General features: G+C 35.4%; 2 protein-coding genes across 2 annotated transcripts in view; one reads left to right on the forward strand and one right to left on the reverse strand.

Moving 5' to 3' along the window:
• Positions 1 to 2377, reverse strand: part of LOC124265294 (vacuolar protein sorting-associated protein 8 homolog) — a 38749-nt gene extending 36372 nt beyond the window's left edge. Inside the window, 1 exon segment of the mRNA XM_046700083.1 lies at positions 2297 to 2377. Coding sequence (XP_046556039.1) covers positions 2297 to 2362 — 66 coding nt within the window. The 5' untranslated portion in view covers positions 2363 to 2377.
• Positions 2378 to 2599: 222 nt separating this feature from the next.
• Positions 2600 to 25093, forward strand: part of LOC124265251 (thioredoxin domain-containing protein 3 homolog) — a 47783-nt gene continuing 25289 nt past the window's right edge. The window contains 14 exon segments of the mRNA XM_046700038.1: positions 2600 to 2723; positions 4954 to 4994; positions 9475 to 9601; positions 10780 to 10838; positions 10840 to 10884; positions 11921 to 11992; positions 12181 to 12297; positions 12780 to 12861; positions 16146 to 16229; positions 20048 to 20124; positions 21043 to 21135; positions 21798 to 21952; positions 23546 to 23620; positions 24381 to 24499. Of these exon segments, the coding sequence (XP_046555994.1) occupies positions 4992 to 4994; positions 9475 to 9601; positions 10780 to 10838; positions 10840 to 10884; positions 11921 to 11992; positions 12181 to 12297; positions 12780 to 12861; positions 16146 to 16229; positions 20048 to 20124; positions 21043 to 21135; positions 21798 to 21952; positions 23546 to 23620; positions 24381 to 24499 (1108 nt within the window). The 5' untranslated portion in view covers positions 2600 to 2723; positions 4954 to 4991.

A 25093-nucleotide genomic window follows, 5' to 3' on the forward strand; every position in this document is an offset into this window, starting at 1 on the left:
AAAATATGAAAGATACAACTAATACAATTGACAACAATTTGGTTCAACGTATTGTTACTTCATAATCAAAATCAGAATTAGCATGATGTGTAGAGGAGAGTGACTGAAGTAGGTCAAAGTTGTAACAAGTGAAAACCATGTGTGCTTCAACCAAAGGTAGTATTTACCTGAGCCAAAATGTTTCTCACTGTATGTTACATGTTTCACAATGGGTTCATAAATGCATTCATTCAATTCATTTATTTGAATCACAAATGGAGGCTCCCTCCTCCACAATATGTAAAATTATTTGTGTACAGCAATTAATTCAATAATCCGGTAAGCATCACATTCAGGCATAATATACCGAAATAAAAGTTTATTTTCAAGTGATATATAGTTGATGTATACTGGGACTCTCTATTATCATGGGCTCTCTATTATCGCGGCACATGAAAACATTGGAGAAGCAGAAACACCATGCCCCGCATTGGCTGTTTACATATACAAATTACATAAAAACAAATTCATCGCTTTTGAAAAAGTCATTTATTTCATTGGAATACCATGACTAATCATAGAAATATCAAAGTATTCATCTTCAAAGTAACTTCTGGAACATTTTGAAACTAGTATCACCCCTACCACCATTGCATCTTGCACGAATCAAAAGTAACTCTGTCAAGTGTAATCCTGCGATAACTATGAGGTCATTTGAATATTTTCCGTCCTAAAATTATAACAGGAAGTGACGTATTGTGCAACTTCACAATGCAGATGGCAGCAAATTGTATGGCATGTTTTAAGGCGGCAAAAATTATTTTGTTATGTTTTTGTTACCTTGTATCCAACTGAATAAGTTTCAGATGCTTTGGTTAAAAACATGATGATATACTAATCTTAACAAAATTCCAAAATAATTTTTAATATTAAAAACTATTTAGATTTGTTAATTGTTCTAAGTAATCATTTGACAGCTTGTACCAGGTGCTGAAGTAAGAAAATAGCAATACCGCAATAATTGAGAGTTGCTTCAATTTCTGGGTCAAATGAGGCAATTAGGATTGCAGCGATAGTATTTAACAAGTTGTGATTGTGTGCCACATTATTTGCCACAGATATGAAGATTAAACATCAGTCAACTGAAAATATATATACAGAACTGTAACCTAAATTCGTGGATAACCTTGAATTGTGGATCGCGGAAAAAATGATGCTAGCTCGTAAATTAAGTCTCAACTGACGTCACGAAGGGGTACTTTTGATGTACATACAATGCCACGCCTCGCTGACAAAAAAGTTCCGAATCTCTGCATTACATGCAAGTACACTAAATATAATTGTCCAGCATTGAGATAAATAGCCCCAGATCACTAATAACACCATTACCAAATTTTATTTTTACAAAATGTAAAGTAAAAAAGATACCGTTAGCTCCAACATTCTCACTTCTAGTTGTCTGCTTTCCTTGGTGTCAATGCTTACTGCAGTTGGATGTCGTACATAGTGGTTTAAAGTAACCGACTACGTAATCCGGAAAACAAGGTGACGTCACATTTTGTGGGCACACAAATGAGTGATGATTGCAAATAAAAACCGTAAACAAACTTTTCATTCACGAAAGAAATATTAGGCATTTTCAATTTGCTGAATCAATTAATAAAATAATCAGTACGTATACAAAATGAAATCATGCATGTAAAATATGAATTTCGCCGCACTTCCCTTATATCCACGAATCAAGGTTACGCGAGTGTATATAATGCCAAATGTCAGTAGAAGTTCATAATCCCGATAGCGACAACATTAACTACTGTGATAATCAATAATAGAGGGTCCAATGATAGTGCAAAATATGCAGCTAATATGGAACACATGGGATGCTGGGTTACATGTTATGCATACATGCATAATGCATGGATGTATAATGTGTGAAAGAAAGAATCATGGTTTTAGCATTATATTTTTAAAATATTTCAAAGTACTCAGCAGGAACATAACGCATCTATATTAACATTGCTGTGATTTGATTGGTCTGCATTTCACACATCCAAATACCCACATTTTTCTCTTGATTACCAATTTTGCTGATGATGGAAACACTTGTAACAGAAACCAAACAGCATTCATACATGAGTCTTTTATCAATCAGTCCAAGAATGATATGACATGAATACAAAAACCTGCCCCTCCCCTCTTCGAGTGCAGCGCGCACCTGTCAGGGATAGGAGTTTGCTATTTGCCATAGACATACTCAACCCTGCACTCTGACAACACCTATAGGGGTTGTGATATGTAAGCAATGCTTCATACTCACTTCGTCAATGTCAAAGTTGATAAGATTTGAGCTGGCATCAGTCGCGGATCTAGCATCGTCTGCCATTTTTTAACATTTTCTTGTTCACTTCCTGTTTAACTGAGTTATGTCCCATGTATCAACAGTTGCAAAAATATGAAATACGCATTTATATTTATATCATAAGCAGAATTGATTTTTAAAATATTTCCTATTTATGTTTTACAAAGTATCTACTTTTTTGGCAGAAATTATATCAACTGATAGTTTTAAAGCCATGAAATAATTTAAATCATTGCATATACCTTTTCCGTAAACGACGAAACTGCAATTTGAATTCCGGAAGTTGTCGTTACTCGGCAAACGACGCTTGTAAACATAGTTTCAAGAAAGACGACTGGTGAAGTTTCAGATCTTCATCTTCACGCAATAATATCTCTACATCTAGGTATGCGTGCTTTAAATTATTCATTATTCTGACATATGCTTGGATCCATTTAATGTGTCAAACTTTTCATTTACACAGATCGTTGCATTTGGTGTTTCGTTATTGCAGATTTTAGGTGTTACAGAGATCTCTGCTTCATCAAATTAGAAAAAGCAATCACTTTTTAAAGTTAAACATTGCTTACCGACTGAAAGCATATTTACTTGAAATTCACAATGAAATAGCATATTATGTATTATGCAAGACATTGTAAATGTTCTTTGCATTCCTGTGACATTACATGATTTTATTGACATGACAAGTGATCACGATTGGTGACTGTACTGATAAAAATTAGTGTATTGTTGAGATATTACCGAAATTCTGCAGATGGGTTTATCAAACTGGCATTAACAATTCATGAATATTTAGTCACCTTTACTTATCCAAACTGATGCAAAGCTTTATATAAAAATTGTGTGTTTGAAAATAATGTTTAAAAATCTCATAACTAGTAGGTCTTAATATAGTTAGATGACATATAAATTCCTAAGATAGAATCTTTTCATCAATATAACTACTGTATTTACCATGTTAAGTGCCATGCTCTTATAAGGGCCCCCCACCCCAACAAATTTATAGATCAGTCTGTAAGTAATCTTATAAGCATCCCCGTATAATACCTTAAAAGAACAGAAGTGAACTTTACAAAAGACAGTCCTTTAGTCCGGTCCCAGATACTCAGATTCCCGCACCATCTGAATGGACTCAAGATGTAACCAATCTTGTTTACTATATTAACGCATCAATTGTTGATTCATTAATCCGATGCTTCAGTCTCTGACTCCTCACATCAATTATCGGTAACGGATTAGTTAATTGTACTTGTTTTTGCTTCATCAGTGACAGGTCAAATTGTTCCATGCATAAAACTATCCAGCAATGCGCCAAAAAGCTGTCGCATAACCTTAGTTATGATTAAAAATATTTTGCATTTATTGAGCACAACCTCTATGAGTCAAGTGAATGGGAAGTAACACTACTGCAGTGTGGTGTGCTGATATGTTTCAGCAAACCGAACGTTTCACTATCCGAACATTTTATATGAAAAGCGTCACTGTTCGGATTAACGTGGCCTGACTGTATAAATTATATGGAAAAAAGGATTCCAGACTAACAAGGGGCTTATTACGTCTTTCTTGTAACATTGTTTCCTCAACTGCAAAAAGAGCTACAGTTTTGCCCAGACTTGTTTCCAGCTAAGAGCTTGCAAAATGGTATCCATGGATTATTGTACTTAGTTTGGATTAGTGCATAGACCACCCAGCCTAATCACTGTACACACAAATTACAAGCCAGTTGTAACCCAGTGTTTGAACAGGAAACATTTGCAGCTACAAATCACATCTTGTTCCTTTATCAACTCTGTTGCTGAATATCAGAGTTTGTCTGAAACTTTTGTTTGAAATCATTTAAATTTGAGGTAAGTGGGTATTCAATGTTCTGTGATATATTTTCATGTTTCGTTTCATTTGTTTTCCTGGAATAGTATCAATGGAGTATGAAATCCATAGTTGAAAGGCAAAAATGCTGTTGAACATGTTAAGATTCTTATACCCTTCACAAAAATAATGTATATACCTCTTGAAAACAATGACATTTTCAAGCCAGATCCATTGGCTCCATGCAGAGAATAAAGTCTCTATCATTGTTATTTATAGTTGTTTCAAGTTATCAGTTAATCAACTTCATTATTTTCCAGTGTTATAATTCATAAAACACATCATCATTATCTGGTAGAACTATCTTCCACAATTGCAGATTTTGTTCACAGAATAGGATTTCATTGTTGACTTCATTTTATAAACATTTAGACCAATTGCTTAAAGAAAAATGTGTGCATGGTAAACATGCATTTTTCCTCCATGTGAATGAGGCACATCACAAATACATGGATCAATGCATTGTTTTCTGTAACACACAAGATTTTGGGTTGTTCCTGAACATCAGAATTGTAGCAAATATATATTAAAAGTGTCTTGATAGTAAAATGATTCTACTGCAAAAATTATAAAGAGTTACTGTTTCATTTGCCTTCTGACTTTCAATATCATATGCTTGTAACTTTCCATATTCAATGCACATCTCTATTACCATGTTTCATGTCAACTTATAAATGTTGCATAGAAATTGAATACTGGTAATATCCATCTTTGTGCATTAATACCATCCTTTCCCTTATGCTCTTTAGACATCCTTGTTGACGTAGATCCTACCTGAGCTTCAACCATGGTAAATCTTTGGCTGTTCATTTCACCATTTCTTGTTTGCATGGTTGCTATTGACAGTTGTTTTCAGATAAGATGGAATTGTGATGAGATCTGGATTTGATCACACTATCATCAAAAATATTCAGTTTGATATAAAAATTTCTTTTTCAACACGTTTGATTGAAGTGATTGCAATTTCTTAGAATGTTTTTTTATTTTTTCCCCTTTGATGCATGCTATGATGTATTTTATGTTATATGTTTCCTAAAAAGATGTTTTGCTTTAGTACAAACATCATAAATACACTTTCAATACTGTTTGCTCATTGAAGTTTCAACATTCATAGCATCAGTTGGTTACATTATTTCTAAGATCACTGTTCCGTCAGTGGTGAAGGAATTCAGCATTTTAGATGTGTTTAGTTTGACAAAATACTCTTTATAATTGAAAATAATACACCAAGGTAGCAAAGGGTACAAAGGCATAACATATTTGGAATGGGATTTAGTTTTGCTTCCCTAATTTAACATGACATTAAGGAACCATTCAAAACTATATTGGACCACTTATATCTGTCTAAGATGTTTGCTAACTGTTGGAATATAATAAGCTTGTAACATGCACATATCTGAACAAATATAGGAATTCATGGTACCTGGCACTAATTCTCCTTTGGTCAATAAAATGTAACAACTGATCCTCAAGGTTTTGCTTTTGGGTGGGTGGATAGTGAAGTAGTGTTCCCACATAGTACATTTAGGGTAATGCCATAAAGTAGCGATGAAGAACTCAACTCAATCACTGAGTATCATTCTTGAGACCATCTTTTTTAAGGATTGCTGTCATTGTGATCGTGTACCACCTGCCAGGTACTATCTCACATGTTAAAAGGTCAGGTAGCCAAATCCTCTCCCCAAAACTAACAGAGACAGTATCTTAAACACATTTTTACACTTTTATTACATGCTGCCTGTACTACGTCATAAATAGAAATTGTCATAAAAGTAAAGAAGCCAAATCTCCCAAAGCAAACATCAGAAACCCAAGGAGATCCTTCAGGTTTTAACAGAAGTGTGAAAAAACATTTGATAGTTTAACAAACAATATTTTTAGTTCAGCATCATTTTATTCTTAATCCATGTTGTGTGCTAATTGTTGCATTTCATGTGAATTAGATGTGCGTTCATGTTGTGAACAGTAATTGCAATCTCCTTTCTTTTGCACATTATTATGATTATGCACAAACGATTTATGAATGGTCACAAAAACCAACAAATGACCTTTTTGTATTGAACATTTATGTATGTTCTGTGATTGCTGATAGAAGCTGGAGCAATTTTCTAAAGCATTCAATGTACAACAATAAGGAACTGTTCATAATTTATGGCTAGAGTGGATGATGATGTTAATACATTTCATTTTTTTTTTATTTTCATTTTTATATTTGGGTGTGTGACTCGTGTGTTGTTTCACCTCTTTTGTTCTGGACAGGTAGGGGGGTCATCAATTTTGTGTATGTGGGGGGGTCAGTGATTTTTCACATGACAAGCAGGGGTAGGGGTGGGGAGCATTGTTCACTTAGTTTGTACATAAATTTTAGAGGGGGGTCATTCACATTATACATGGTTCTCCATAGGAATCATCCCCCCCATCCCAACCGTATAGTATTTATGAACGGTCCTTAAATTGATGACAGTACTCAGGTCAGTCCTGCATGACAATTGAAGCATGACAGAGATCTTAACAAGTCAGTTAGTTGAGGGTTACCCGGTACTTGTTTGATTGAGTGGCATTCTAGAAAATGGGAAGTGCAATATAGGCAAACTTTATAGATATCAACTCCTTTATTTTGTGAGTGCGACGTTGTCAGGCAGAAACGGTACAAGAATCTGTATCGAAATGTCACACTGACAGATTAAAGAAGTTGTTATCCATAAAGTTTGTCTATATGGTTGAGGGTTGTCAAATATTTGATGATGGATAAAAGACTGAATTCCTTGGGATGTGACCTGTTAACCCTCCATACACCACATTTAAGGAATTGTGATTATTTTTCTGACATCAAATATTTGAATTGCTTTCTTTCTCAACTTCTACATAAACTTTGTGAGGCATATCAATCAATACACCTAATGAATGAACTCAGCTGTTGGTGTACTGTAAGGAATGTATTGGGTATTATACATCAGTGACAATCACCCAGTTCAAGTACAAGAAAATCTGAGTTAGTTTAAATCTCTCTTCGAGGACGATTATTTTGTCTCTTGCCATTAGGAATTAGAAGACAACAATTACACACATATATTTCATGTTAGAAGTGTAAGAAAATGTATTATATGACAATGGCGTCCATGGCAAGAAACCTTGATGGGGTATGTAAAGTTACACCAATACCTTTCAAGGTGTATTAGTCAAAATGCATTATGTTTTCTTGTGGAAACTTTGAACTGGTTTAGCTGGAGTCTATATACAGCACTGTTCATGTATTGGCATATACACAGAGGACTTAAGCATGGATAAAACCAATTTATTCCCCACACTTAGTGAGTGTACAGTCCTACATTTTGAAGTTACTCGTAATGTGATTTATAAGTTTCTCATTCCAGAATTATCCCTTGGAATCACTTTCAGAAAAAATTAATGTTAATATATACATGATATTATCAATTAAACATTTTAGACAAAATGATACTTGATCCAATCTTCAGAATGATATCAGACATTGCAGACTCTCTAATGGCATCTACAATGCTGTCTGCATTACATAAACAGTATCATTGAGTGTTTTATACATGCTTCATGATGATGTTTCTTTCTTGCTTATTTGAACCGTAAGTATGATACTGCATTGTATATTTAACATGATTATTCCATTTCACAGAATATAAAGATTGTCATATATCTTAATCCTATTGTGACCTGTAGAAGAAAACTATGCTCTCTCATTTACATCAGTGGCTTTTTGTAGACACAAATGTACCCTAGCTGCCCAAGATCATATGGTTTTCTCTGAACAACAAGTCTGTTTTAATAATGGATGAAACCATTTTCTGTTTGGCTGTCACACATCGTTAAATCCAGTAGCAACTGTGTTGTGACCACTACCATGGTACTGGATTAACTTAAATCCACTACCATGGTATACATGAGGGTACCTCCTGAAGATTTGTAGTTACAAAAAGGGGGAACATTTGTGTATACAGAAAGGCATCTGGAGTATACAGTATTCCTGTGTACAGGAAGGTTTCAGTTTGACTGTCACACATTGTTAAATCCAGGAGCAACTGTGTTGTGACTCTGGGTTAACTTAAATCCACTACCATGGTATACAGGAGGGTACCTCCTGAAGATTTGTAGTTACAGAAAGGGGGAACATTTGTGTATACAGACAGGCATCTGGAGTATACAGTATTCCTGTGTACAGGAAGGTACGTAGAGTCTGTGTATACATAAAGTACCTTAGTAAGGGAACCTTTGTATATACAGAAAGGTACCATTTGTTATCAGTGCAGTTCCTGTCCTGGCATTATGACCCCCATTAGAGGCCAGTATTTTGTTGAACCAATGTTTCCTTGAGTACATGACATTTGACCTTTATCCTAGCCTGTCTTGGGACCATACAGACCTCGTTACCGTCGCAACAAGGTATCCCTGCACAGGTCACAAATACATGCCTAGAGATGCTACAAAACCTGCATCTTGCACAGACTGCACTAGGCATGACTATATAGGATTTAGAATTTGTATGTCTGAGATTGACTGGATTCCAGAAACAAGGCTAGAACCAGCCTGCCTTTCTTACATGACTTAGCACGAAGGCAGCTTTTGATACTTTCACGATCATAGTTGGATCTAGACTGAGATGGTAATTGACTTAAGTCTTAGTAAGTCAAGCATGAGAAAATATTCATTAGCATGATGCATAGCATGGATAGTGTTACTCAGTGCTTATAAAGAAGATATACTTAAAAACCATATTAGTCACAAGTCATCAAGCATGAACTTGATAAATGATATAGATGTAACATAGGTTACAAGGCTTGTTTGTTTGAATGATACCGCAGATTTAGAAATGTCCTGAAGAGAAGCATGCTTCATATTTCCCTATTGTAAACAACAAATATTCAATCCAAAGTTCTAATGGAGTAGAATGTTGCTATATGTCCTAATGTCTTACTGTGATTTCAGCTTGATTTATTAGTCTCATGTAAAGTCAGAAAAAATTGACAATAAGAGAATCCTTGAATTTGATAAATAAGCATGATCAGATAACAAAAATGTTTCAAGGCACCAGCACCGAAAATTCATTACTATTTGTGGGGTAAGTAATACATGCTTTTCATAATTGTAACAATGATATGAAACTGTAGGATCCCTCTTCAATTATTATCTATCTGAACAAATAACTTTTGCAGTAGTCTTGACAAGACAGATGGTTTCAGTGTTTGATAGGGGTGTCAGGCCATGTCAGTGGCTTACAGTGTTGAGATGTTCTTCTTCAGGGTGCAGAGGAAGATAAGAAGAAGAAGGCAGCCAAGATGGCAAGACGGAAGCAGGAAGTACAGCTCCAGCAGGAGATTGAGACAGCAGAAGAGTGGGAGGAGATGATTGCCAAAGAGGGACTGTGGGGTAAGACATAGCACAAGGGTCACACATTGAAAAAGAGCTGCCATAAATACACTATGAGATGAATACAATATGTTTTATGAATATATAGTAATGAATATGCATATATATTCATGAATGCTTTATGTTTGATATCAAGAAATTGATAATTGGTATAATTGCTTCGGCTGAAACATTTAAATGATATTTTCTGTAAAGCAAAGGTAGCAATTCATTGCAGACAATGTTGCTTATAGCTTGATGATGAGGGCTGTAATGATTCATCGAACTATCAATGGATTGCAATTGTTGAGTCTCCGATAGCAATTAATTGATGGTTAAAAACGAAAAGCTATCGATGCATTAATAATATGTGTGACTATCAATAGTTTAGTAATTGACTTCCATTGATAAATGCGCAGCGAAAAATACAGGAAGTACCAGATTCGTTCACTTTGATTAAGAGATATCCGCCCCTGTTACCTCTTACGCAAACTTGATCTGGGTTTCTAGTTTCTTGTCAGTTATTAAAAGAGACTGAAACTACTTCAGCTTGTTTTTATTTCATATAAACTATACATTCATTTGGGAAATGACTTCAAATGAGACAATTCAAGGAGAAAAAAACTATTGCAATAGTATTGCAATAGTTGGTTGCAATAGACTATCGCTATGGCAATAGTATGTTGCAATAGACTTATAATCGCTATTACAATAGCTGTTTCCCCCTCAATAGTCACCCATATTGATGACAGTGCTGGGGCTTTAGCTAAATAACACTAACTACTGTGTTAGATAAACAACAAACTAGTTCCATTAGTACAACGCTTTCTTAAATATATTTGTAATTATTAGATTCCAGTGACCACGATTTATGAATTGTATTAATCTTGGAATACAGTTCGGATCACTGAATATGTGAGTGAATCGTGACAGGACTAATAAGAACTTAAGCACTCTCCATCATGTGTCTGTCATTGAACCAATGATGGCAGAGTTCTTGAATTCTTTTGCCTTTTTTCATACACCCTCACAGGTCATGCACAGAATTTTCAGGTTTCAGTTATCCCATTTAAAAAACAGTTTTGACCAATCAGAGAGCACCATACACAATTTTGTACAATAGCCAAGTGTATGCTGAGGCTGGGTCTCAGTGATTATATTGCATCAGGCATCTATTGGAGCTGTTGTTTATGTTTCAGTGGTGGATGTGTACCAAGAATGGTGCGGCCCATGTGCAGCTATGGTTGCAAATTTTCGCCCGGTTGAAGAATGAGTTGGGAGATGACCTGCTCCACTTTGCTGCAGTATGTATACATATGCTGTAACATAAGCATTTATTACCCACGTGGTCAACGTATGCGTAGTTGCATACTGATCTCGTACGTCACACGAGTGTCGTATCGCGTTGACCTGTGTCGTAACGACTTGACCTGAGATTCTAATGATTTGATTGGATAACCGATGACCTCTCAATTAGGTCACATTCTGACGTAACTATTTTTTCATTCATAACAAACACGCGAATTCATTCATTCTACAACTTAAATGCATTGTGGGAATGTAAACATTGCGAACGTTGCCGTGTCGCTGTTTAATTGTGAGTCAAAATGAGACATTATATCCGTCGAAAAACATAAGCGCAATGTTTCCACCAGTGATGTTAGCCTAATGAAGTAACTGCAAACCAAGAAACGCTGTGCTACGGAGTAGTTTACTGTAGGAGGCTGTACGAGGCGATGACAACTGACATGCATCGTGACGTCAGTTACCAAGGCAGTGACGTCATTACAGTGTGACGTCATGCAAATATTGTACTACAGTACAAAACTCTTCCGCAACCTCTTTATGAAACCGGTTTCGGTTTGAAACCAAAATATGAACAAAAATACGCTATTTTGTCAATTTAATGCATGTAAAACGTGGGTAATAAATAAAATACCACACTCGGTCTCATTACATATGAATAATATGAAACTCGTGACCTTCCTATGTTATCTGACCACGCTTTCGCTCGGTCACATACCATAGGAAGGCCACTCATTTCGTATAATTTGTATGTAATGAGACCTCGTGTAGTATTCTCTATATATTAGACTGTTAAAGCAATTATGATAGTGCATGAATGGGGATGATCCTTACTGAGCAGACAATAAAAAGATAATCTCAGTGTTGTAGTATTTTAGGTGTCATTTTTAGCAGATTCAACATTTCTTTTAATAAAAATATGACCAAACCGGAAGCATGCCAGTGGATAGTTTTCACACGCTCCGTGCATGCACACAGCGAGTTGAAAAGTAATGTGGCATTGGGGATTAATTATGTAACACTGACTTGTTCCAGGCCAAGGCAGATACAGTGGATTCTCTGGAGAAGTACAGGGGAAGGTGTGAACCATGCTTCCTTTTCTTTGCTGTAAGTATGGAGAAAATTGCTTTTGTAGACAATTTTGTTTCCTATTACCATAAGGTAGTCATAAGGTTGTGTGAATATGTCAAGAGATGAATTATTGTCTGTAAAATCATTTTCCTCAGCCTTTCTTGATCCATGACCTTCAGATATTGTGTTCAAATATCTGTAATTGACTGATGTTACATTCACAGGGTGGAGTTCTGGTTGCGTTTGTCCATGGCGCCAACTCTCCAGTTATTCTCAGGACAATCATGGAACAGTTGAAAGCAGAGCACAAGGTGATAGATGGCAATGGGGAAAGGAAGGAGGTAGGTCGACAAAATGAAAAGGGATACATTATCTGTATACTGATGATGATCCAAATAATTATTGTTAGCTTCTTTGATTGGTATTTAAGGCTCAATGAGCAGATTTCTTGCCTTTATGTATTGTTGTTTTATTGTTGATTGGAAACAAATGCTAGTTTTGAAACCAAATGGATGATATTTTTCTTTGTATACCTGGATGAACTTAGATACAGCAATGACAGGTTGAAACATACGAAGAATATGCTCAGGGTCTACTGAAATGAACAAATACGTGAACCCAATAACAGGGACTGATTTTATGCTGATAGCAGTATTTTATTGAATTTGAATGATGAACTAAAACGTTTATCCAACTATATTTCTACACGACATGCTACTGGCTCCCTTATGTTCAAGAATACTATACATTAGTTTGAAAGAATATAAATGAGACTGAAAATATTGAAGCACCATCCTTTATGCAAGTATATATTTGTTTGAAGGTGAAGGACCCTCTCATCTCAAATCTGGAGGAGAGAGAGAAGGCTCAGTATGATGAGGAGGAGAATGAGAAGGAGGAAGAAGGTATGTCACACATACACACACATATTACAGCAATACAAAAAGGACCCAGCTTCCCCCTTACACAACAGATCTCCCCTCCTCAGCAGTAGTATGTATCATGACTGTGAAAATATAACTTTTTGCATATTATTTTATTGTCAAAAAGATACTGATTCTTATTCTTAATCATAACCACAATATATTCATTTCCAATGTGCAGTAAGGACTTAATCACACAAAAATCCCACTTAAGTCCCTGGTAACTGTTGTTGGTAGTGTGAAGTGACTGCCATGTAGTGCACCCAGGTTGACTGTGTCCTTGACTGTGTTGACATCCATCTACAATGTTTGTCTACAGTGTCACCTTGTTAACTCAGATGAAGAAAACTAAATTTGGCCTCAGCTGAATCCTTGTCGCCATTATGGTCTAACCACTCCACTTCTCTCCCACGGAGTATTTTGAGAATTTTGATTTAACAAGATTTCACTCTGTCTTAATAATTTGTGTATGTATCTTCATGTGACATTTAGAAACTGAAGTATCAATGAAAGACGCAGAAGACTTATTGACTTTAACTCCTTCATCTTTTAATGCAATATCTGCAGTGTTTTGGTACACTGTTGCCAGGCCAGTTGTTGATGAGTTGATAAAGAAGGCACTAGCATCAATACCAAAAGGTGGCATTAAAAGAATAACGAAGTTGAACTCCATAAGCCATCATGGTCTTCAGCGCATCTGATTATGTGTCCTTTTAACTTGCAGAATTTGTTTCCATTGAAATGTATAACACATTTCTTTCCTGCAAGACTGATCTTGACTTTCAACTCAGGCAATGTCCGATATAACAAAATCTGAATGGAGAAATGTGAGTTTCTCAGTAGGATGTGACAGTGTTTTGTCATAGCAGAGAACACCAAATCTGCACCTTGACTTAAATGAGATTTAATCAAGTTCGTCTCAATAAAAAGGTTTTTTACTTATTTATTACTTGGATTACTATACAAATGTGTCGAGTAAACAAAGTGAAGTAAATTTGTAAAGAAGTGGAAAAATATACACTCTGCATTTGTTTTATCTTTTGAAAACTGTATAAAGAATGCATATCGGACATTGACTGTATTTCAGTGACACATCTATCAGTTCCAGAGTACAGTGTTTCAATACAAGTACTAAACATTTTTCATTCTCTTTGACTAAGCTGTCCTATATTTATAACAGTTGCTATGCTTGGAAGAAAATCTGCAGCAGAATTAGGTACTTTGTGTGATGCATTCCATGTGATAATTTGAGTGACTGCATGATGTTTCCACTAATACCAGTTAATATAACATGTTACAATGTGCTCACAAGGACACACAGTTTTTTACTCCAGGCCGACAGAGTTGATATGAAATCCAGATTGTTAATGTTATACACTTTCATCTTACTTGGTCCGGTCTCACATGGATGTCTGCTGGTTTATGGAGTATCTTACTTTTTCTAAACTGATATCAAACAATTTAAAGTTATTTATTCTAACTATCCAGAAGTAAAAAAGGTGCTTTCTGTGCATATTATTTGAAAAGACACACTCATTAACTACACACACCAAATTCACACTTTACTACAGATGGAAATAATTGACTGTATTAACAGTTTTACATACATGTGCATAATTAACACTATTAAATTTTATATATGACTGAACAATAAATGCTCATCTGTAGGAATGATGAAAAACATCATAATGTCTATATTTTAGTGTGCTAAGCATCTGGATCAAAACATGGTGTAATGACATATTTGAATCATTTTCTAACTTGCAAAAGCATTCACTGATGACATTAAGTAATGAGCCTAGAACGTAGTGACATTGTTATAGGGAAGAATATTGGGTTGCTGCAAACCACATGTTATATCTAATCGCCAGCACACAAAGTCAGCTGACTTATCCAGTGGTGGCTGAATAGATTAGACAGCTGACTTTGTGTGCTGGCCATTTGGTGCCTGACTGAGGCTGAAGGGGTCGTTGTCGGCACTGGTACTACAGATACGTACCCTAGGTACGTTTCTGTATACAGAAATGTACCCTAAACAAAGTCAAAATACAGAAACGTACCCGGTACCCTAAAAGGCGGATGAGTCCATATTCCACAATCCAAATCCGAAACATATGTAGTTGTTCCCGTTCAACTGATTTCGGGTGGTATTGTGCATCGCGAAATATCTGTTACTGTGTATTCTCATTACTTATACAACGCAATCAAATGTATCTAATACAACAGTTTGACGGTTCCGATCAATAAAACGACACAGTGTGGAATGGAATCGTCCTAGGGTACGTTTCTGTATTCTGATTATGGCCAGGGTACGTTTCTGTATACAGAAACTTACCTGGGGTACACATCTGTAGTACCGGTGCCGGCAACGACCCCTTCAGTCTGACTGAGAGTGTGGGTTCGAATTCAGAATGGGACTCAACCCAACAAAAGTACTAGAATCTGTACTTTATCGAGAAAATGTAATCCCAAATATAACATGTGTTAAACTCTTACTGTAGTGCACCAGAATTGCATTAACAACATATTCTAAATAAATCTTTCATGACATTTACAGCCTTATATATCAAACAAAGAGGGAATTAATTCCCATTTTCACTAGACTGTGCACTACTTAAAAGTGAATTTACATTTGACCACTTTCTAAATGGCATTGTGTATTCATACAGTAAAAGTTGTACAGTGTACGCGCGGTGTCTTCCCATTCTGCCTTCACGTTAGAACAATATGATACGATCCTGTGATCAGGAAGTAAGGTTAATGTGCTGACCAATTCTACCTTTACTAAAATGAGCTTGATCAAAAGTCAATTGTTGGCATTACCGACAAAAATGACAAGAAATAGTGTTTCTAGGTATAAGGTGTCTTTATTCTTTCTGAATGCATTTCATTCATTGGAATTGACAAAATGTCAATGGAATATAATTCTTCAACTGATGAAGGGTATTCGTCCTGGGCCCAATGCCGAACTTTGTCCAGGTTCCTACGGGAAAGCCTGCCTCATAGTCATAGTCAGGGGGCGTGGTTGTGTTTTGTTGTATTGTAGAAGTAATTAAGAATCCAGTTGTGGAACAGTGGCCCTTACATGCAGAATGCACACACTTCCAACTAGAAGATAAATGGTAAATGAGTTGTTCCATTATTTTATAGGTAAAATACACATAGGTAACCATACACACAAGATACCAGCAGACATCTTTATTGTAATGACAGCTATGTTTTAGTTAGTACAATTGCCATGGCTCATATACATGTATTGCTTCCAGAAGATGACGATAATGTCTTAGACTATCGAGGAGAGCGTTGTAACTATGGCGACACATTGACAATGAGCAGCCAGCTGGAGGAAGGTTGTCTATGTCTATAGATATAGTCACACCTGCAAATATTATTTATTTTAGCTGCATGCTTTTCATTTACAAGATGTCAACATTATGCCCTGAAATGTCGTTTTTGTTTACCTATGGAAGATGTAGAGTAGATAGTATTTATGTAATCCTGCATCCAACAACATAAATTCAAAATAATCAAGTTTTTAAACACAAAATAGTCATTCTAAGCTATTGTATTCTAAGAATTGTGTGCCAAATGGTCAAACTGAAGAATAGGGCATCTTATATCAAAATACTATTGCAAGATTCTTCAAGCATATCAGGATGTTCTCATCCACTACTTCAACTATTCCTAAATTTATATTTTTAAACACTGTAGAACCTAATATATTTTTTTGTTAAAGTCAGTTTAAAGATATTCCCATGAACTGCAACTACCTAGCAACACTTATGCTGAGAGAATAATATCTGATGTGTATATAGAACAATGATGTAAATTACTCAGTTTGCTTGCCACACTAGTTTGGTACTCTGTACAAGACAGACTATGAGATTTTATGAGGCATAATGTTGAAGACATGCTTTTATGATATCTTACACACAACTGCTAAATATGCATTTTTAAGAATACTGTCTTTTATTGCACCAGTTCTAATTTTTATCCTTCTTGCTTTGGGCCAATACAAACACCTTGGCTGGGGATCTTCTCACTTAGCTAGATTACCAGATATTTTCACTTCTAGTTAGATGACCATGTACAACATATTAGAGGCATATGGAAACATGCAGATTTTGACTACTCTAGTTAGTTCATACTGGAAATGCCAAGTTTTACAAAGAACATTTGTTCTTTCTCTCTTTACTTTTAGATTTAGTAAATGGTGAAAATATGTCATTAAAAAGCACAGAAGCTAATAGAAAATAATTTATCTTGACAGTCTGGCGCTTGGTTCTCATCTACTTCTAGATTAGTAGTTCAATGCTTTTGAAACTGAGACAGTTTTGTAATTGTCACCAGTTGATGCAACACCATTTCAGGGCAAAATAACCACAGTTTATCATTTCATTAAAAGAAGTCAATACTGTGGTTGCTGACTGTGAGCAGGTATATTTTTTCAAAGCTGCTACAACTAGATTAGTCTATGTGTAGTTCCAGTTGCTAAATCCTATGGATAGAAATATATTTTCTTTTTTAATTTTGTTTTCTTTTTCTACAAAGTAATTGTACAGGCTATAATGCATCATTACGGTACAACATAAGTGCATCATTCTGGTACAACATAATTGTATTATAATGGTACAACTTAACTAATATAATGCATCAACCTTGTACAACAGAATTGTATTATCCTGGTGCAACTTTAATAATGGATCATCCTTGTACAACATAAATGTTCCATCCTCACGCAACATAATAATGCATCATCCTGGTACAACATAAATGTACCATCCTCACATAACATAATAATGCATCATCCTGGTATAACATAAAATGTACCATCCTCACATAACATAATAATGCATCATCCTGGTACAACATAAATGTACCATCCTCACATAACATAATAATGCATCATCCTGGTACAACATAAATGTACCATCCTCACATAACATAATAATGCATCATCCTGGTACAACATAAATGTACCATCCTCACATAACATAATAATGCATCATCCTGGTACAACATAAATGTACCATCCTCACATAACATAATAATGCATCATCCTGGTACAACATAAATGTACCATCCTCACATAACATAATAATGCATCATCCTGGTACAACATAAATGTACCATCCTCACATAACATAATAATGCATCATCCTGGTACAACATAAATGTACCATCCTCACATAACATAATAATGCATCATCCTGGTACAACATAAATGTACCATCCTCACATAACATAATAATAATGCATCATCCTGGTACAACATAAATATATTATCCTGGTGCAACTTAACTGATGCATCATCCTGGTGTATTTTCATGGTACATGTAATGATGATATGATCACAGTATAACCTTAGTGCCTTGCCTTTCACATGTCTGAAGCATCCTTCTTGAACATCATCATCTTTGTACATCTTAATTTATGTACGTCTTTGTGCATCTTTATAACAACTTAGTACATATTGATCCATAAATATATCTTCCTAAGATCCGATCTTTGATCAGTTTGCTGTCTTCACATTAATCCTTTTCAAAGCAGCACTGTTGCTCTACCTTTCCTCCAGTTCTCCATTGCACACACTGACAACTGACCACACACTTAGTGGTCAAGGATCATCACTATTGCATGAACAACTGTCATTTGTAGGACAAACAATCTGCTGGTTTAAATTACCTTGGTGTTAAACCAAAGTCATTTTCTTATGACTTTTAGGTTGGGTGGTATATAGTTTTACCAAGGAATTGTGTCCATCTGTCTGAAGACATGTATGTTCCACCAACACCCTCAAAATTGTTGGTTGGATTGATCATATTTTAATTTTGTTTAAAATTACAGCTATTTGAAAATCTGAACTTAGAAAATTTGTTCATCAAATAAAGTATTGGTAAAAATATTTTCAAATTTGGAAAACGGCTTCTTTCTCTCAAGAAATAGTGAAGTGCAAAGTTTTGTTCTGATTTTCAAATTTAAATAAACCCAAGGGAATTGTTCAACCAATAACTTGAATACGTTTGAATGGATTACCCACCATATCCATAGTAGTGCAAAGTTATATTTTGTTATATTTAATTAAACGAGAATTGTCACAAATTTCATCTCATGTTCTCAGGAAAAAGATCCACATCAAATTTGTTCAACCAATAACTTTGCAATCATTTAATGGATTGTCTTTAAATTTGGGTAATGACATCTTTATATATGAGAAAGATGCAGTGCAAAGATACAGATCTTGTATTGTTGTTCAGGCTGAAGTTGGGAGTTACGGTCAGGAGTATTAGTGTGCCTTGCTCACACGTTTTTTTTTTTCTAGCTATTTTTATATAAAACGAAAGTGAAAGGTTCGTACTGCACTACCAACATTTGTGAAACTACAAGCAATGTACATTTTAGGGGTGTTCTTGAGAGTGAATTTTTAGGATATCATGAAGAAAGACAATCAGACCAGTGGAAACAGAAGTTTGTAGTTGTCTTATTGTATCACTTATCACCATATTTCCAAATTCTATCTTCTAACAGGTCTACTCAAAATAAGCAAAATCAAAATGAGTTATATGTACAGTAAGAGGATGTTGGGAATATTTGATCCTCGGAGCCAGCAGTGCATGTTTCTGCCGGTGCACGTATCTGCATGAAGATTATTTCCTTGATGTTGAATGTTTCATTTTCACAACCCTGTTTAAAATATCCTGCATGTATTTGTGTTTTGTGATAACAACTGACTGATGTGTTACATTGAGTTGAATGAATGTTTTGTAACCCAGATAAAAAATGGTTATTCCATGATGGAATGCAGTATTTATGAAATGTCAGTACAACTGCAAGTGTTTGCCTAATTATTCCAGATTACCCATTTGTTAATGTCATTAAACATATAAATTACGATTTTAACACAGCCTTGCATTTGTATTGGATTGTATATTCATCTCCTGAAAAACATATATTTTGTGAGGTTTGTACATATTTTCAGTAGATAGATCCAAATGCAAATATGTTTACATCTGAGAAAATTTTGTTGGAAAGTAATGGGTTTTCTTCTGTCCCAGTGTGGTTTTGAATGGTGATTCTTTCATAGAAGTTAACTGCTGCTTAACCATGTGTAGAGTCATGTGCCATTGGTGTGCAATATGGTGGATTGATTGTTTCTTGTTTGTTACAGAAAAGAAAGGTTTCACTGTGGCCATTATCAAACCTGATGTTGTTCGTGATGGGAAGGTGGAGGAGATCTTACAGCAGGTAGTAAATATCTAATCCTAAGATCCATCCCCAGTAATACAGACTATTCTAAAAGGATAAATACCCTGGGCCCATTCACCACCATTGTCTGGATGGTCTCTTTCTAATGACTTTGAATTAGGCAACAAATCAATATGCTTCTTTATAACATGAGTTTGACAAGCCAAAAAGATCATATTTATGATGGAAGAGAATTTTTCCTAAGCATTAAGATGGGGAAGAGAAATCCTTGTGCTAAAAATACTCTAATCATTTTCTTAGACAGCACTCAACAAGCATTACAAGGTATTGATATCAGCGCTTGTGTCAGCCATGAAACCAACACTGTGATTTGAATTGATAGTAATATTTTATATGTTGTGACAAGCTTGACAATTAAGCCATTTCGGTGAATTGGCCCAAGGAAGGAATCTTTATATATTGGAGGTCTAACATACTATACAAAACGTTTTCTCCTTTGGAAACCACTAGTCTCCTGGTGATTTTTCTTGATATTCCAAATTTTGGTCAGCAATTTTGTACATAGAATTATTAAAAGGTAATGCTTAAAAATTATGGGAGAGGGGCATTGATATTGTACATGACATGCAGGTGCTGTCACTTACATTATGCATAAATTTCAGAGAGGGGGGGGTCCATTCACATTGTACATGCTTCTCCATAAAATTCATCATCACCCCACCCCCTACCCCCAGTCATAAATTATAAAAGGTCCCTTACCACACGAGAAAGTGTTAAAAGTTCATAACATAACTTTGACATTATTTTCTGACAAACCATTCTGCTTTCATAATTATCAATTCTTGAAATTATGAGAGATAGAATATTCTTTCAAGAATTTGAAAACACAGAAGATGTTCACTGCTCCTGGAGACATTTGAAATTGTTTAATGGATGAATTTGTTTTACAACATGTAGATGGAGGAAGCTGGTATTGAGATATTGGAAAAGCAAGAGCGACAGCTGACTGAAGAGGAAGCCAGAACGTTCTACGACCACCTTAAAGATGAGGTATATACATTTAATGCTTATCTAAGACCACAATAACCTGTGAGATTTTCGTCAATCAGTAAGTCATTGCGTGTTTATCTTATAACATGTTAACATTCACTACACAAGACATCTGTGTACGTTAACTGTTGACAGATGTAATTCACATGAAGCAGAAATGATAGTAGGACTATATATGGTCTAGTTCATCAAGTAAGAGGCTTGGCAGTAAGACTAAGAGACTGGCACCAGTATGGAAGTTTTGAAAAAAACATACACTGGTTGAAATATTCATAAAAGTGACAGAAATTACTGTAACATAGATTTGTTTTCTATTTGTAATATCATAATATATACTACTGACCAAACATATTTAAAAGGATTTAGTTTTGTGAATTTTTATGACTGAATATTGTGGTTTTAAGTATTTGAAGTATGTCTGACAGCTTGGATTAAACAGTTTTTTATAACAGTCTTGAGGGGTGGCGAGATAGTCTAACTGTTCAAGCACCCACATGTCATGCTGGACACCCGGGTTCAATACTCCACATGCCGTGATATTGCTGGAATATTGCTAAAAGCATCGTAAAACCACACTCACTCAATCTAATAATTAACATGTCTTTCCAATCTCTTGTGAATGAAATAAATCAAGGATTTTCATACATTTTTATCCATTCCAGGAATATTTTAATGACTTGGTCGAATTCATGAGCAGTGGTCCCAGTTGTGTTCTTGTACTCACCAAGGGACAAAAGGGAGACACTGTTATAAAAGAATGGAGGGATTTGATTGGTCCAACTAATGTTGAGGAGGCCAAGGATAAGGCTCCAGAGAGGTAAGGATGAGTTGAATAGGGCTATGGCAGGAGGGAGAGTGTGTGAGGGTGGGCTATACAGAGGACAAAGTAATGTAATAGCCATTAAAGTGTCTTGTGGAAGTCACGATAACACAGGCTAGGGTGTGAGAACTGTTTATTTGCTGGTGACAAACTGACACCCTGTAACAAGGAATGAGATAATAAGAATACAGTTCATCTCACAATCTAACATATAAAAGCAACAATTCTACATAATCATAAGTGATACAGACATCACCACTTTATATAAGCTTGACATATTGAGGTCGTTGAAGTTACACATGCAATACGGATATGGCATGACATGCATGATGTTATATTCAATTAATTATACTATACAAATATATATAAACATATGTACCCTGTTATTCCCACGGGGGTGTTGTTGTCCGTATTCAAGATAATCTTGTATGAACCTGTTCATGATATAAAACATACCATGAGTACTAATCTATTTACACATCTAAATATTTCATCTAAACTATTATCAGTTCAGTAATAAACAATACAAATTACTGCCAGATAACCAAAACCACACATACAATCAGATATGGTATTTCTTATATACATACACACACACACAAAGTATATGTGACATGTTTAAACATAACATTAATCTGATATAGATATATTTACATGAAGTGATTTTATACATTACAATGGCATAAAAAGAACATGATAGTAACTAACCCTTTTAATTTCTGGTCCTGTGTCTCTCCAAGTGTCCAAGTGCAAGTTGTAAGTGCCAGTGACAAGAATGCATATGTGGAAAACAAAGGGTTTGAAAGTGGGACACCTAATTCAAAATTAGCCAATCATTAAAATACCTGGGCTTATACTTTGATTGCTAGCTGATCTACCCGAAACTGAAGTGGACTTACCCAATGAAATTACTTAACAAGAGAAATGAGCTTTAATGATACTAGTTTACTTGCAACTGCTTAAATATCTTATGCAGCCTGAAATAAGAGATTTGATTATTCATAAATCAGTGAAGATGGCTGGTTCATATATCTGAAATTAATACAATAAATAGTTATTAATCACTGTATTGCCTGAAATATCCAAATTACATTATTTTAAACATGTTAAAGTAAAACAGCTAAATGATAAAACATAATCACTATGTACAGACTTAAACTCTACCACAGTAATCTTCAAGGAAATGAAGGGAAAGTTGCAGAGAGGAATCAAGGTTTGGGGATTTTTCATGAGAGAGCGATCAATAGTGTTTCATTAACAGGAACAAAAATAATCTAGGAAAAAATGATTTGGGACGGAATATGAGGAAAGGGCTACTTGGATAGACTGGGATGATATTTGAGTTGATTTCAGATGTGAAGAAATTGGAGGCACAGATGTACTGAGGTATTGGTAGGCTACAATGTGCTATATAGGCTATGATATTTTTCAACTTTAGTAAAAAATGATCTGAGAAAACACACTTTTATGCAAATAAGCATGCTTTAGAATGGAATTGAACAGATTTTGACCTCAGATAAGTTAGTAAAATACAGCATCTTGATAAGAAAATAGGAATCTACTTACACATGTAAACACATTTTGTTTCAGTTTACGAGCAAAGTATGGATCTGAAAAGTGCATGAATGCCCTTCATGGGAGCGACTCCCCAGAATGTGCAGCCAGGTATGTCAGCGACAACTGTCACCCATTTGTGTCAAAGTGAATGTTCTTTTGCAGCACAGTCACCAATATTACAGCAATGTCATGGTAAATCAGAGACATGGTTGATATCACAACAATTATTCATGTGACTGGAGCAAAATGGTTCACATTTAGCCAGGTCACCACTGTACACCAAGCTATATGACCAAATATATGCAATTTTTCATGTTTTTGAATTATGTAATGTTCCTTGTAGATATTTTTTTCTCTGGTGGAGAAACAAAAAAGATTGGCTTATTGGCTTGTATGACAAATCAAAAATGCAGTTTTTTTTAAATTTGTTGAAAATACAATAGAAGAATATATGCTGATGGAACTGCATCCGTAGATCTGACTAACTGAATTCACAATTGAATGTTTAGACTAAGGAGTTGAATGATAGCATAAAATAACTTACCAATATTTGCACATGTTCATTCATGCTTTATCAGTTGGAGCAATATTATACTTAATGTGCTGTATTTTTTAGAACCATACAACTTGATACAATCCATTGTTCATGATACCAAAATTTAATAATATTATCTGAACAATATGATTACTTTAATGAGATTTCTTGCAGGGATGTAATTGCGTACTTTTTTCTCCTGAAAATGACAATGTCTAATAACACACTAAAAACTTGTGAAAAAGTGTGATCACAGGCTTATGGCCTTACACCATTCATCCTTTCTTGTATGGTGTTGGCTGTTCTATAAATCTCTGTCATACTTTATACAGGGGAGATGGCCTTTTTCTTCCCTGACATGGCGACACCAACCATCCCTGCACCAGGCTCCCAGCCACAGCTGCAGCGAACAATGGCCCTCATCAGACCAGATGCCTTCGGCAAAAACAAAGGTAATGTTATCTTAAATTCTAAAACAAAACGCATATACTATAGCTGGAACTTCTTTTATTATATGACAGGAGGACCCTGTCAGCAAAGGAAGAACAATTAATTGTGCAGGGTTGTCTCCCCTTGTCACGCCATAGTTTTCAATCCTGAATTTGCCAGATTTGGATTCTTAGTGTGTCAGTGTGATACCTGTCTCAAGGAGTGAGCGAGTGAGTTTTACGACATGCTCAGCAATATTCCAGCTATATGGTAGCGGTCTGTAAATAATCAAGTCTGGACCTGACAATCCAGTGATCAACAGCATGAGCATCGAGCTAAGCAAATGGGATACGATGACATGTCCACCAAGTCAGCGAGCCTGACCACCTGATCCTGTTACTCACCTCTTTGACAAGTGTGGGTTACTGAAGATCAATTCTAACCTGGATCTTCACAATTTCACCAAGATTTTAAATGTCAAGAACCAACACTACTTTAGCTTTTCTCTGATATTAAGTTGAAACACTGTGATATGACTGAAGTGAGTGAGTTTAGTTTTACGCCACACTCAGCAATATTCCAGCTGTATGGTGGCGGTCTGTAAATAATCAAATCTG

Source organism: Haliotis rubra, unplaced genomic scaffold (assembly GCF_003918875.1).
Source record: "Haliotis rubra isolate DU_JTF1 unplaced genomic scaffold, ASM391887v1 Scf97, whole genome shotgun sequence".
In the NCBI taxonomy this organism is placed as follows: Eukaryota; Metazoa; Mollusca; class Gastropoda; order Lepetellida; family Haliotidae; genus Haliotis; species Haliotis rubra.